The sequence below is a fragment of the Anolis sagrei genome, chromosome 3 (genome assembly GCF_037176765.1).
Source record: "Anolis sagrei isolate rAnoSag1 chromosome 3, rAnoSag1.mat, whole genome shotgun sequence".
NCBI lineage: Eukaryota > Metazoa > Chordata > Lepidosauria > Squamata > Dactyloidae > Anolis > Anolis sagrei.
This window is the reverse complement of record NC_090023.1, coordinates 507,106-522,261: the sequence shown is the minus strand read 5'-3', so window position 1 is coordinate 522,261 and position 15,156 is coordinate 507,106. Positions and strand designations below refer to the sequence as shown.

Sequence of the window (15,156 nt, the reverse complement as noted above, 5' to 3'; positions counted from 1 at the left end):
ACAGAACAGACATACGGTTGCAAAGCAGCTAGAAGGGACAATGCATATAGACTCAGCCAGATTCCACAATACACAACACATAGGATCAACATAACAATTTCCCTTTACAAAGTGCACTTTTTCCCAACCTTAAGAGTGCGCCTTCTGTAGCGAACGCAACACTCAGGGGGGTTTCTTCTTCTTGAGGTCTGCAGTACCTCCTTTGAAAAAATGTTCCCCCAAACCTGTTTCCTCAGGCATATCCACAAATGCCTGTACCTTAAAAAAAGCTAGCTTTTCCCTTTTTCTGGAACTGCAGCTGTTACTTCAATGCACTCCCAGTCAAGGAGCCAGTGAAGGAACAGGCCAGTGGAGGCGATTTTTCGTATGGGTACCCTTTTTCGTCTCCCCTGATCCATGCCTTGTCCAGCCCCTGAGTGAGAAGCATCAGCTTCCAAAAGCTTACCTTTCCTTCTTCCTTTTCTCCAGCCCCACGTTGGGCGCCAATTGAAGCGGGGAGCGAGGGTCCCCAAGAAATTCCAGGAGAAAGAGGAGAAGGAAGAGACAGAGACAGCTTTGCAAGTTCACAGAATTTTTAATGCTTACCCGGGTAAGGGCACCTCAGCTCCAATCTGGCTGTTGAGGTACAAAAGACTGATCCAAACCACCCAGTATTTATAGCATAATTCTCAGGGTTACACATGCGCAGAAAAGCCCTAACCTTTACACAATCTAATCAGTTTGTCCTCGAATCGCGGCCAAGAACATTTGTTTGGCAAGAACACTTATTGGCAAAATATTAGGTTTTCCACAACTTTCCCCTTACATCATCTGACCTCGTTCCCAGACGATTTACATTGATTTACATTGAACCATTAAAATGAATCATAACTTCATATATTTCTTCACATCATATTATATGATTCCACACATCTTCATTTCTGTATCTTTAAGCAAGCATTTCCCTTATTAATTATCTTCCCAATACATTCACAATACATTTCATCCATTAAAAAGGTATATCATTTTTGTCTGCTATTTACTTCAACCAGACAGGAGGTGGCGCTGTTATACCATATCTTCAAATGTTCGCTTCTTCCTTAGGTTAATAATTATCAATTGTTCTTGGCACCCACCCTTGTAGGCTTCCACATATAGCTCCGCTCTGACCTCGGCTTATCCAAATATTGACACAAGATTAGGTCCCCAGCCTCCTGTCCTTTATGCCATCTGTCGGTTTCCCTTCCACCAGAGAATCATCACCAAGATTCCTTCTTCACATTATTAAGAATCCCTTTTTTAAGGTAAGATTTCATTAATTTCATTAATTTCTATTTAGCTGCTGCCACAACATCAAAGGGCTCACACTGGGGAGAAATGTTATACATGCTTAGAGTGTAGACAGTTCTTCAGTCGGAGTGCAGATCTGCGTTCACATCAAAGGACTCACACTGGGAAGAAACCCGTTAAATGCCTGGAGTGTGGAAAGAGCTTCACTCAGAGGTCAACTCTAAATAGACATCAAATGATTCACACTGGGGAGAAACCCTTTAAATGCCTGGAGTGTGGAAAGAGTTTTTCTTGGAGTAAAAACCTACGTAGCCATGAGAGGATTCACACTGGGGAAAAACCCTATAAATGCCTGGAGTGTGGAGAGAGCTTCACTGAGAATGGAAATCTACGATCACATCAGAGAATTCACACTGGGGAGAAACCTTATAAATGCTTGGAGTGTGGAAAGAGTTTCTCTCGGAGTGATCATCTACGTTCACATCAAAGGACTCACATTGGGGGGAAATAATATATATACTATAATAATACAATAGAACCTTTTTTATAGACCGCCGTCTCTCCCCATGGGGACTCAGGGAGGTTTACACAAAAACAATATTCAAACATTCAATGCCCTATGTGAATACTAGCATCTTAAAAATAAAACAAAATAATAACATAAACTTATAACAAAAGAAAAGTTAACATCAGCATAAAAAACAAAATATGAGTAATCCAATAAACATAATTATACTGATAACATAATTAACAACTGAGACGTAGACGTTGACAAAACGATTAACATACCTAAAATGCTACCTTGGTTGTTCTTTCTCATGTACCATAGCAGCAGTGGAGTACAAATAAATTGGCCTATACATGCCTGAAGTGTGGGTAAAGCTTTGCCCTGAGTGGAGATCTACACACACATCTGAGGATTCACGTTGGGGAGAAACCCTAGACATGCCTGGAGTGTTTACAAAGCTTCAGCTGCAGATCAGGTCTAGGTTCACATCAGTGAATTCACCCTGGGGAGAAACCCTATGGCATGTGAAAAGAGCTTCTTGGAGAGTTGAACTCTACGTAGACATAGCATTCACATTGGAGGGAACAGTGGTATCTGGCCCGAGACACTCTCTAAGAGAGTTTTCCAAACTTTTCATGTTGCTGATACCCTTTTTCGGCATACATCGTTTTGTGACATGATAATGTCAGGATTATTGAAAGTATGCATGTATGTTTTTCAATGTGTTTCAATATGTTTAACAATGATGTTCATATGTATTCCAAATGGATTCAGTTATGTTCAGTTGTATGCTAGAATTGTTGTTGCTAGAGGCAGAAAGAGTAAAGACCTTGACAGAAGTGAGATAAGATTTTTTCCTGCCTGGGAAGAAAAAGGGAGGATCCAGCCAGGCTGAGAAATGAGATAAGCAGATGTCCTGAGAACTGTTGTGTGCTGTGCTTTGTAGTGTTCATGATGTAGTCCGCTTGAAGTAGACTTGTCTTAAGGTGTGCTAAGTAAACTTTGTTATTTTTGGAACTGAAAACTGCAGTTAGTCCTGTGTTGCGTCTGTGTGATCCGGTAACCTCAATTCCGCTGTGCATAGACCCCAAGGGTTTCACTCTGACAGATAATTCCGTTTAACTGGCATCGTGGAGGTTAAGATAAGGGTAACGGTCAAGGTTTTCTCCTGACATTAAGTCCAGTCGTGTCCGACTCTGGGACTCTGCGCTCATCTCCATTCCTGAGCTGAAGAGCTGGCGTGGTCTGTAGACAATTCCAAGGTCGGTTTAACGTGCTGCGCCACCGGGGAGGGTAAACCAACCCCATATAAGAGGTTCAAGATATGTATATAATATAATATATAGATATATGTTTCATGTAATTTTTACTGTATTATAATCATAACAATAATGATTATAATATAACAACAACAACTCTATTTTTGTACCCGACCTCCATCTTGCCGAAGGGTCTCAGGGCGGCTTGCATATGACACAAAGTGCCTAAAACAACACAGGAGAATACAGAAAGTGAAACCAAGAGCATACGGATCAGCCATTCAAACTCAGAAGAGCGCCCAATAACCTGTGGTGAGAGAACGGCCTTAAAACACGGCCAAGCTGGGAACGAGAACGAGGGAATATTCGTGCAAAGTGTAGCCAAGGAACAAGGGCACGGGATGAGAGGACAGGGCTGTCTAGATTCCTGCAAAGCTGCTCCATGTGGTTCGTCACAGAGATCATTAGCAGCAGATTCTATTTCGGCTGCAATTAATAGTAGGAAAAAATAGAATGTGAATAAGTTAATGGATAAAATGAAAAGAAGGAAATTTGGGAGGACTTTGTGGCACTTGGATTTTAGTAGTGTCCATTTTAATTAATTGTTGCGTTTTAATTGAATATCTAATTAAGCTGGGTTTTGTCTTCTGTAAGTGTTGTTTATGCTTTGATATTGTGCTGTTACTAATATCGATATATTTTACTTGTAATTTATGTGTTTCACAGCACCAATATGTGCTGTTTTGTAAGGGGGTGGGGCATCAGTAGCTATTATTTTCGAAGGCTTTCATGGCTGGAACCACTGCGTTGTTGTAGGTTTTTCGGGCTATACGGCCATGTTATAGAAGCATTCTCTCCTGACGTTTCGCCTGTATCTATGGCAAGCATCCTCAGAGGTTGTGAGATCTCGCAGTTATTATTTGTTTATTTAAGAAAAGAGGGACAATAGAAGATGCTTATTCTTTATTTACTTACAGTATTTATATTCCACCCTTCTTACCCTGAAGCGGACTCAAGGTAGATCACAATGTACATATACATGGCAAACATTCAATTCCATTAGACATACAACATATATAGACCGATTCAGAGGCAACTTAACGTTCCAACTTTCCGGCCTCACTCAGTCCTTGATGGAGTACTTCCTCATTGTTCTACATGCTGCTGGAAGGTTTTATGGTGTCGTAAATTAGTTGAATTAGCCTCCCCGCATAAAGTGGTACCTAAATTTCTTACTCGACAGATGCAACTGTCTTTTGGGCTGCATAGGTCAACAGCAAGCTAGACTATTAATGGTTTGGAGCTCATGCCGACCCGGGCTGGCTTCAAACTCGTGGCCTCTCGGTCAGTAGTGATTTAATGCAGCTGGCTACTAACTAGCTGCGCCACAACCCTGCATTGATAAAAGAAATCGATGCAGATTCTGAAGGATCATCTGTTACTCCGCTCCGAGTCCCCCGGGGAGATAGAGCAGAACACAAATAAAATATTATTATTATTACTCTTGTTAGAGAAGATGTACTTTCTTCTCTTACTTCACTTCCTTCCTATGCAAAGGATATGTACAATGATCCTCTCCCCCTGCCATGTCTTGAAATAGATGCAATAGAATTAGTTCACTAACATGGTTCCACAATAATAATAATAATAATAATAATAATAATAATAATAATAAACTTGCGTTCCACCCTCTCTCTCTCTCTCTCTCCCCCTGAGGGGACTCAGGGCAGATGCCAACATGATAGCACAGCTGGTTAATCACCTGCAGTAAATCACTGCCAAACGAAAGGTGGCAAGTTCTAAGCCCGAGTCAGGGTTGAGCTCCTGACTGTTAAATAGCCCAGCTTACTCTTCACCTAAGCAGCTGTGCTGTGGGTAGAGAAATTAAGGACTGCTTAAAGTGGGGAGGTTAATTTATGACACCATAAAAATGCCGGAGAGCAAGGAGGAAATGCTATGATTGAAAGACCTGGTGTCATAGTGGACAAAGTGACAGCTCCCCCGTGGCCACAACGAGCAACCTCCAGGATCCAAAGTAGAAGAAATTCCTGAATGACCTCTCCGTCTTGCACGTCAAAAACGGCATTGAATGTTTGCATTGTGTATGTGTGCATTGTGCTCCATCCTGAGTGAGAAGGGCAGAATATAAATACGGCTAAATAAGCAAATAAATAGCAATGGCAAACTTTTTGTGCCTGCCTAAAACACAGAGTCAGGATGGTGTTGTTCCGTCTCCCAGGAGACTGGGTTTATTGTCTTTTTGGGTTGCTTAAATTGGTTGCCCCTTGCCTTTCTCCTAGGCCTCTGCAGCCTCTGCAAAGGCCTAAAAAGTGAGCAGCCAGAGGCAGGAAAGCCAGTTTTTAGGCCCTCTGCAATAATTGGTCAAAGAGTGGCTCTTTGGGCCCGCCCCTGTTTCCAGGATAGAAGCAGCCATTTTGGAGGTCTCCCTGCCCCTTCAGTTTTAGGAAGAATCCATGATGTGCTGTTGGCAGACAGGTACCTCAGAAAATATCATTGCAAAAACAATTGAGTTATAGATAGAAAGTAATTTAGTTTAATTTAGTATAATAGATTTATTGAGTAATTTAGTTTAACTGAGACCAATAGATAGATAGATAGATAGATAGAGTAATTGAGTTCAACTGAATATAGATAGAGTTTATTAATATAGATGGAGTTTATTATTCATTGATTGTTGTAATATTGATAAGCTGAGCCAAGTCTACCAGGACTTCGTAAATAAATACCCTGTTTATTGTTTAAGATTGAAGTGGACTCGGTTATTCGTGGGGTTGCCCTTGAAGACTGTTCGGAAACTCCAACTAGTCCAGCGTGCGGCAGCCAGATTGCTCACCGGAGCGACATACAGGGAGCATACCACCCCCCTGTTGTGCCAGCTCCACTGGCTGCCGGTTCAATTCCGAGCACAATTCAAGGTGCTGGTCTTAACCTACAAAACCCTATACGGTTCTGGTCCAGTGTATCTGTCCGAACGTATCTCCCTCTACGTCCCACCTCGGAGTTTGAGATCATCTGGGGAGGCCCTGCTCTCGACCCCACCACTCTCACAAGTGAGGCTGGTGGGGACGAGAAGCAGGGCCTTCTCAGTGGTGGCCCCCCACCTGTGGAATTCACTCCCGGGGGAAATCAGAACAGCACCAACCCTCCTCTCCTTCAGGAGGAGGGTGAAGACATGGCTGTGGAACCAGGCCTTTGGGCAACCAGGCAATTAGACAATGACAACCAAATAAGACAATCAGATGTGTAAGATCGGCAGGATTGTCGAATTGGAACCAAAACAGATCTTTGAGTTAATGTACACTGATGGGTAGGAGGAAGATCCAGGTTTGTATTGTTTTTACTGATTTTATCATTTTACTGATTTTATTGGATAATGTTGAATTGTGGGAATTTGTACTGTTATATTTTTTGTGATGATTGTTTGTGTAGCAGGCGTCTAAGTGCGCCTTGCAGCTGTAAGCCGCCCTGGGTCCCCTTCGGGGTGAGAAGGGCGGGGTACAAGAACCCCAAATAAATAATAAATAAATATTCCAGAAAGCTCAATCTGCCTAAAGAAAGACCCCAGCAGATTCGCCCAGACATAGATAGCAGCACGTCAACGTTTTAGTTTAAAGCGTCTGGGCGTAACGGCACAGGTGTTCTGTGAGCGTAAGTCAACAGAGAGCTGAAATCTCCCTCCTGACATGGGAGTGAAATATGGAAGGCCTGATCAGGGCGGAAATGGCGAGACTCCGGGGAAGGTGCGCTGTGTCCTCTGGGAATGGGATGTGGCCGGAAACAAGAGAAGGAGGGGGAGTGGGAAATAGGTAAACTGGCGGGAAACCCTCAGAACTAGCTTTCGTTCCTTCCTGGGAAGACTGAATAATAAATGTGCATCCAAGGAGCCTTCCAAGTCTGTGTGCCCAGGGGGGAGTCTCTCATCTGGTATCAGCCATTGGTTCTGGGTTGGAGCCTGCCACTTTTGGACTCTCGCTTGCTGAGGTGTTCCAGTGAGTGTCTCTGTAGATCTAAGAAAACTATGTCTTGATTTAAGTCGTTGACGTGCTGGCTGATACCCAAATGGGATGAGCTGGAGATGTCTCTGCCTTGGTCCTTTCACTATTGGCTGCTCCTTCCCGGCGGATGTCAGGTGGTGCAATACTGGCTAAGCAGTGTAGTTTCTCCAGTGGTGTAGGGCGCAGACACCCCGTGATAATGCGGCATGTCTCATGAAGAGCCACATCCACTGTTTTAGTGTGGTGAGATGTGTTCCACACTGGGCATGCATACTCGGCAGCAGAGTAGCGTAGCGCAAGGGCAGATGTCTTCACTGTGTCTGGTTGTGATCCCCAGGTTGTGCCAGTCAGCTTTCGTATGATGTTGTTTCTAGCACCCACTTTTTGCTTGATGTTCAGGCAGTGCTTCTTGGAGGTCAGAGCACGGTCCAGAGTCTTCACTGTGTCTGGTTGTGATCCCCACCCTGATGGGAGTTGTAGTGCATCCTGTAGCCGGGAGCACACTGGAGGGAGGGCCCCACCCAGGCCGCCTCTGGAGCTCCTTTGCCCTACATAACAAACTTGATGATGGGAGTTGTAGTCCACCCACAACCTTCAAAGAGAACCGAATGTGGAATGTGTCCAGAGGAGAACAACTAAAATGATAAAAGGTCTGGAGAACAAGCCCTATGAGGAGCTTCATGTTTAGCCTGAAGAAGAGAAGGCTGAGAGGAGATATGATGAGGGCCATGTATAAATATGTGAGAGGAGTGTGAGGGATGAAGGTGGAAGCCAGGCCCAGGGCGGAGTGGGCGGGGCCACGGGGCAGTCTCCAGGGCAGAGCTGGAGGGCCTTGGCGGGAGTGGCCCCCCGTGACGGGAGTTGTAGTCCACCCTGGAGAGAGAGAGAGAGGGCCCCACCCAGGACGGGCGCCTTGGCGTAGTGGAGGGCCTTGGCGGGAGTGGCCCCCCGTGACGGGAGTTGTCCACCCTGGAGAGAGAGAGAGAGAGGGGGCCCCACGCACGACGAGCGCCTCTGGAAGCCCTTTGCCCTACTCTGAGGGGGGCGCTTCCTCCTGGGTGTTCACCTGGCGCGATGATGGGAGTTGTAGTCTACCCAGGACCTTCAAAGCGAAACGAGGAGTGTGAGGGATGAAGGTGTAAGCCAGGCCCAGGGCGGAGTGGGCGGGGCCACGGGGCAGTCTCCAGGGCAGAGCTGCGCCCTGATTGGCCCTCGGGATGATGGGCGGGAAAGCGCGGAGGGAGAGACGGTGGGCGGGGCCACGCTGACGGAGGGGAGAAGAAGGGCGCCGCCATTTTGTGCCAGCTGAGGAGGCCGAAGTGAGGCTTAGAGCGGAGGGGGCGGGGCCACGGGCAGCCTCCAGAGCCAGAGCTGCACTCTGATTGGCCCTCAGGATGATGGGCGGGAAAGCGCTGAGGGAAGGACGGTGGGCGGGGCCACGCTGAGGGGAGAAGAAGAAGAAGGCCGGCGCCATTTTGTGCCAGTCTCAGTCAGGGAAGGCTGCCAGTCAGGGGGAAGTGGGCCTGAGACCTGGTCCCGGCTTCTGGAGCGGAGGGAGGGAGGGGGCCTCGTGGTGGGAGCCAGTCCCACTTGGAACCCACCTCTCCTCCTCCTCCTCCTCCTCCTCGCCCACTCCTCTTGGCGCCCAGCAGGTGAGTCTGAGGGGCCGCGGCCTAGTGCTCCAAGGGGGGCCAGGGAGGCGTGTGGCTTGTGTATGGGAGGGAGGAAGGGAGGGAGGTGGGGGCTCCAAGGCGAGCGGGCCAGGGAGAGGGTCTGGAGAGCAAGCCCTATGAGGAGCGGCTTAAGGAGCTGCTGGGCATGTTCAGCCTGAAGAAGAGAAGGCTGAGAGGAGATATGATGACAGCCATGTATAAATATGAGAGAAGAAGCCACAGAGAGGAGGGAGCAGATCAAGGGTCTGGAGAACAAGCCCTATGAGGAGCGGCTTAAGGAGCTGCTGGGCATGTTCAGCCTAAAGGATGAGAGGAGATATGAGATCATCTGGGAAGGTCCCTTGAGATCATCTGGGGAGGTCCTGCTCTCGACCCCACCACTCTCACAAGTGAGGCTGGTGGGGACGAGAAGCAGGGCTTTCTCAGTGGTGGCCCCTCACCTGTGGAACTCACTCCCCGGGGAAATTAGAGCATCACCATCCCTCCTCTCCTTCAGGAGGAGGGTGAAGACTTGGTTATGGGACCAGGCCTTTGGGCAACCAGGCAATTAAAGACCAGCAGGATGGACGAAATGGTATTAAAAGCGGATCTATGAGACAGCAAACACTGACAATGTAAGGGAGGAATTTAGGTTTGTATTGATTTTATTGGTTTTATTGATTTTTACGGGAATAATGCATGAAGCTGTTAATAACTGTGAATTTTACTGTAAGTTGTGATGATTGTTGTGATGCTGGCATCTAATCATGCCTTACTGTGTAAGCCGCCCTGGGTCCCCGTCGGGGTGAGAAGGGCGGGGTATAAGAACCCCAAATAATAAATAAATAATAAATAGGGAGCAGATCAAGGGTCTGGAGAACAAGCCCTATGAGGAGCGGCTTAAGGAGCTGCTGGGCATGTTGAGCCTGAAGAATAGAAGGGTGAGAGGAGATATGATGACAGCCATGTATAAATATGTGAGAGGAAGCCACAGGGAGGAGGGAACAGATCAAGGGTCTGGAGAACAAGCGCCATGAGGAGCGGCATAAGGAGCTGCTGGGCATGTTTAGCCTGGAGAAGAGAAGGCTGAGAGGAGACAAGATGAGGGCCATGGATAATAAATATGTGGACAGAGCTTCGCTCATAGGGGAAATCTACGTTCACATGAGAGGATTCACACTGGGGAGAAACCCTATAAATGCCTGCAGTGTGGACAGAGCTTCACTCAGAATGGAACTCTACGTAGACATCAGAGGACTCACACTGGGGAGAAAACATTTAAATGCCTGGAGTGTGGACAGAGCTTCACTCGGAATGGAAGTCTACGTTCACATCAGAGGACTCACACTGGGGAGAAACCCTTTAAATGCCTGGAGTGTGGACAGAGCTTCACTAAGAATGGGAGTCTATGTTTACATCAGAGGACTCACACTGGGGAGAAACCCTTTAAATGCCTGGAGTGTGGAAATAGCTTCACTCGGAATTCATATCTACGATTACATCAGAAGACTCACACTGGGGAGAAACCCTTTAAATGCCTGGAGTGTGGACAGAGCTTCACTCAGAATGGAAGTCTACGTATACATCAAAGGACTCACACTGGGGAGAAACCCTATAAATGCTTGGAGTGTGGAAAGAGCTACACTCACAGTTCAGCTCTACGTATACATCAAAGGACTCACACTGGGGAGAAACCCTATACAAGCTTGGAGTGTGGAAAGAATTTCACTGACAATGGAGGTTTACGTAAACATGAAAGGACACACACTGGGGAGAAACCCTATAACTGCCTGGAGTGTGGAAATAGCTTCACTCTGAATTCACATCTACGATCACATCAGAAGACTCACACTGGGGAAAAGCCCTTTAAATGCTTGGAGTGTGGAAATAGCTTCACTCGGAATTCACATCTACGATCACATCAGAAGACTCATACTGGGGAGAAACCCTTTAAATGCCTGGAGTGTGGACAGAGCTTCACTGAGAACGGACATCTACGTTCACATCAGAGAACTCACACTGGGGAGAAACCCTATAAATGCCTAGAGTGTGGAGAGAGTTTCTCTCAGAATTCACATCTACGTAGACATCAAAGGACTCACACTGGGGAGAAACCCTTTAAATGCCTGGAGTGTGGAAATAGCTTCACTCGGAATTCACATCTACGATCACATCAAAAGACACACACTGGGGAGAAGCCCTTTGAATGCCTGGAGTGTGGACAGAGCTTCACTAAGAATGGAAATCTACGTTCACATCAAAAGACTCACACTGGGGAGAAACCCTTCAAATGCCTGGAGTGTGGAAAAAGTTTCTCTCAGAATTCAAATCTACGTTCACATCAAAAGACTCACACTGGGGAAAAACCCTTTAAATGCCTGGAATGTGGACAGAGCTTCACTGACAATGGAAGTCTACATACACATCAAAGAATTCACACAGGGGAGAAACCCTATTAATTCCTGCAGTGTGGAAAGAGTTTCACTCAGAGTGATATATAATGTCTATATAAATAAAAATGTAATGTTCGTTTGTGCTATTCACAGAACTCAAAAACCCCTGGGGAAATTGGCACCAAATTTGGACACAAGACACCTGACAACCCAATGTATGTTCTCCACTCGAAAAACCCCACGAAAACAAAATACAGAAAGGACTTCTGAACTACATGTTCACAAAGGAGAAACTGCATTGCCCACGAAGAGACCCATGGCCACGTCCCCTCCTCCTCGCGAGGAAACAGCCAGCCGGCCGTTAAAGCATGAGGAGCCAGATGTGCGTGCATGGCCACACACACACACACAAGTGAGAATGGGCACCATGGGAGTGGAGGTGGAGGCTTGCGCGAGGAAGGCCTGCGGGTGGGGGAGGGAGTTTAGGAGCCTACCCAGTGTCCTCCTCCACTTTCTCTCCTTCCTCATCTGAAACCGCACCACCACCGCTTTAGGAGTGAGGAAGAAGAGGAGGAAGATGGTGGATGGGCTCCTAAGTCCCTCCTTTGCCTGCAGAAGCAGCAGCCTTTTCCTCTTGGCTGCCCCCCCCCTCCCTTTCGTCGCCTCCTTTTCCTCCCAAGATGCCCCGGTGAAAGCAGGAGAGAGGGAGGGAGGAAGGGAGAGGGACTGTTGCCTTCTTCACCAACTCTCCCTTGCCTCCCTCCCTTCACTGCAGGGAGGAGGAAAGAAAGAAAGAAAGAAAGAGGCAGAAACCAGTTTTATTTTTGAATTCTCCCATTCCTCTGCGCCCTGCTCCCTTCCTCCTCCTCCAACTTCTTTCTTTCCTCCCTCTCCTTCTCTCTCATTTCTGTAGATCTCTCTCCGGCAACACGAGCAGACATTTAACTCTCTCTCTCGTCTATTAACATCCAGACCGGGAGGTAGCTCCCTCTGCCACACTCCTTCTTTCCCTCGCTCCCTTCCCTTCTTTCCTCCCCCCTTTTCTTCCTTCCTTTCCTTCCCCCCCTTCCTGTCCCTCCCTCCTTCTTTTCCTTCTTTCCCTCCTTCCCTTCCATCCTGTCCTTCCTTCCTTCTTCCTTTCCTTTCCTTCTTTTCCTTCCACCCTCCCTTTCCTCCTCCTTTCCCTTTCTTCATTTCCTTCCCCTTCGTTTCCTTCCCTCCCTCCTTTCTTCACCGACTCATTCCTTTCCCTCCTTGCTTCTTCCTTCCTTCCTATCCTTTCCTTCCTTCCCCTCTTTCCCTCCCTCCCTTTTTCCTTCCTTCTTTCCTTCTTCCTTTCCTTCTTTCTATGTAAGATATCAATACAATATTTTATATATTGTTATATTCATTACTATATAATATGTTACTTTTATATATTACTATATAATACTAATTAAATAGACTTACAGAATAGAGTTGGAAGGAACAGGCAAGAAGTAATGGGAGAAGGAGGGAAAGGGGGAAGGAATGAAGGAGGGAAAGGGGGAAGGAGGGAGGAAAAGAAGGAAAGGGAGAGAAACAAAGAAGGAGAGAAGGAAATAAAAAAGAGAAAGAAGGAAGGATGTAACCAAAAAGCAAAGAAATGGAGGAATGAAACAGGTAGAGATGGAAGAAAGAAGAAGATAAATAGGAAGGGAAAGAAGTAGAGGAAAGGAAGGAGAAAAAGAGGGAGGGAAGGTTGGCCACAGCAACGCGTGGCGGGTACAGCTAGTAATCTATATAAATAAACATGTAATGTTCGTTTGTCTTATTCAGAGAACTCAAAAACCCCTGGATGAATTGGCACCAAATTTGGACACAAGACGCCTGACAACCCAATGTATGTTCTCCACTCAAAAAGCCACGAAAACAATAAGCAGAAAGGACTGCTGAACTACATGTCCACAAAGGAGAAACTCCATGTCTACAAAGAGACCCATGGCCATGCCCCCTCCTCCTCGCGGGGAAACAGCCAGTTGTTAAAGCATGAGGAGCCAGGCACGCGTGTATGCCTCCTTCCCCCCCCCCCCCCACACACACACACAAGCGAGAGTGGGCACCATGGGAGTGGAGGTGGAGGCTTGCGCGAGGAAGGCCGGCGGGTGGGGGAGGGAGTTTAGGAGCCTACTCACTGTCCTCCTCCACTTTCTCTCCTTCCTCCCATGACCTGCTCCGCTGTCTCCAGCAACACAAGCACACGTTTAACACACATACACACACACACACAGGCGGTAGCTGCCTCTGCCACACTCCACCCGAAAGGACTCCGTTCCCTTCTTTCCTCCCTCCCTTTCTTTCCTTTTATTCCTTCCTTCTCTCCTCCTTCCTGTCCCTCCTTCCTTTCCTTCTTTCCCTCCTTCCCTTCCTTCCTGTCCCTCCACTCAAAAAACTAAAGAGCAAGGAAGGATGCAACCAAAGAGCAAAGAAGGGGGGAAAGAAACAGGTAGAGATGGAAGAAAAAAGAGAAATAGGAAGGGAAAGAAATAGAGAAAAGGAAAGAGGGAGGGAAGTTTGGCCACAGCAACATCGTCGTCATCATCTTTAATTACTTATTAATCGCCCTCCGCTCTGAGTCGCCTAAGGGCTGAGAAGAGCGGTATACAAATAAAGTAAATAAATAATAATAAATCTGAGATGCTCCAGGTGATTTACACAGCAGAAATTATACAGGATAAATTATACAGGATTATACAAATATTAAAATTAACATGGGTCAAATGCTCTAGTAAAAAGCCAGGTCTTAAGTGCTAGGATGAAATGCCCTGAGTCACGCATGGCTCATCTCAAATGGGGAGGCAAAGAATTCCACAATAAGGCAGGGGCAGAAACAGAGAAGGCCCACCTGCGCCTGGTGCTTTCCAAGTGCACTTCCCTAGGACTTGGTATATAGAGCAGATCGCGTTGGGATGGTCGTGGCGACCTCCGATGATGGGAGAAGGAGAGACGGTCTCTAAGATACAATGGACCCTGGCCATATAAAGTTTTAAAGGTCAGGACCAGCATCTCATACAAACCACGATACTCAATTCGGAGCCAGTGTAGATACCGCAGCACTAGTGTTATATGGCATTTCATGGGCTTGGGATTAGATTGCTGCAATGCACTCTACATGGGGTTGCCTTTGAAGACTGTTTGGAAACTTCAATTAGTCCAGCGGGAGGCAGCCAGAGTACTCACCGGGGTGCCATACAGGGAGCATACCACCCCTCTGCTATGTCAGCTCCACTGGCTGCCGATCCAATTCCGAGCACCATTCAAAGTGCTGGTTTTGACCTACAAAACCCTATACGGTTCCGGCCCAGTGTATCTGTCCGAACGGATCTCCCTCTACGTCCCACCTCGGAGTTTAAGATCTTCTGGGGGGGGGGGGGCTGCTCTTGGCCCCGCCTCTATCACAAGTGAGATTGGCGGGGACGAGGAGCAGGGCCTCGGTGGTGGCCCCTCACCTGTGGAATTCACTCCCCGGGGAAGTTAGATAAGCGGCATCCCTCCTTTCCTTTAGAAGGAAATTAAAAACATGGATTTGGGACCAGGCGTTTGGGCAACCTGGCAGATAAATAAAGGACTATGACGACTGATAGGAATAGACAACGTAGAATGAAGTATGGACTCTGAGTTGTCAAACGCGGAACTTGAGATTGGTTTACTGACTGTGATATATATATAGATTGTTTTTACTGTTATAACTGTTTTAATTGCTGCTTTTATACGTTTATCTGTATTAGTGTGTAGGCATCGAATTGTGCCTTTTTTGTAAGCCGCCCTGAGTCCCCCCTCGGTGGTTGAGAAGGGCAGGGTAAATAAATAAATACATGCCTGGAGTGTGGTCAGAGCTTCACTGTGTCAAACACAACGTAAAAGGTCCAAACACAGGTTTATTGGTAACAAAAAAGACTTGGAGACACTTACTTCAGTGTCCCAAGAAAGAACTAAGAGTTTACAGCAAGCACAAAGCGAAAAAAGCAACTTAAATATAATCCGGATTATCCTGGCATATAATCCGGTATAACAGAAACATGAAGCAATCTGCTTGAAGTC

General features: G+C 46.8%; 1 protein-coding gene across 1 annotated transcript; it reads left to right on the top strand.

Moving 5' to 3' along the window:
- The first annotated feature begins 6,777 nt into the window (after positions 1-6,777).
- Positions 6,778-14,937, top strand: LOC137096546 (zinc finger protein 665-like). Its single transcript, XM_067466207.1, has 2 exons — positions 6,778-6,797; positions 9,852-14,937. Exons 1-2 carry the CDS (start codon positions 6,778-6,780, stop codon positions 11,161-11,163), a joined length of 1,332 nt encoding a protein of 443 aa, XP_067322308.1. The 3' UTR covers positions 11,164-14,937.
- The last annotated feature ends 219 nt before the right edge of the window (positions 14,938-15,156 follow it).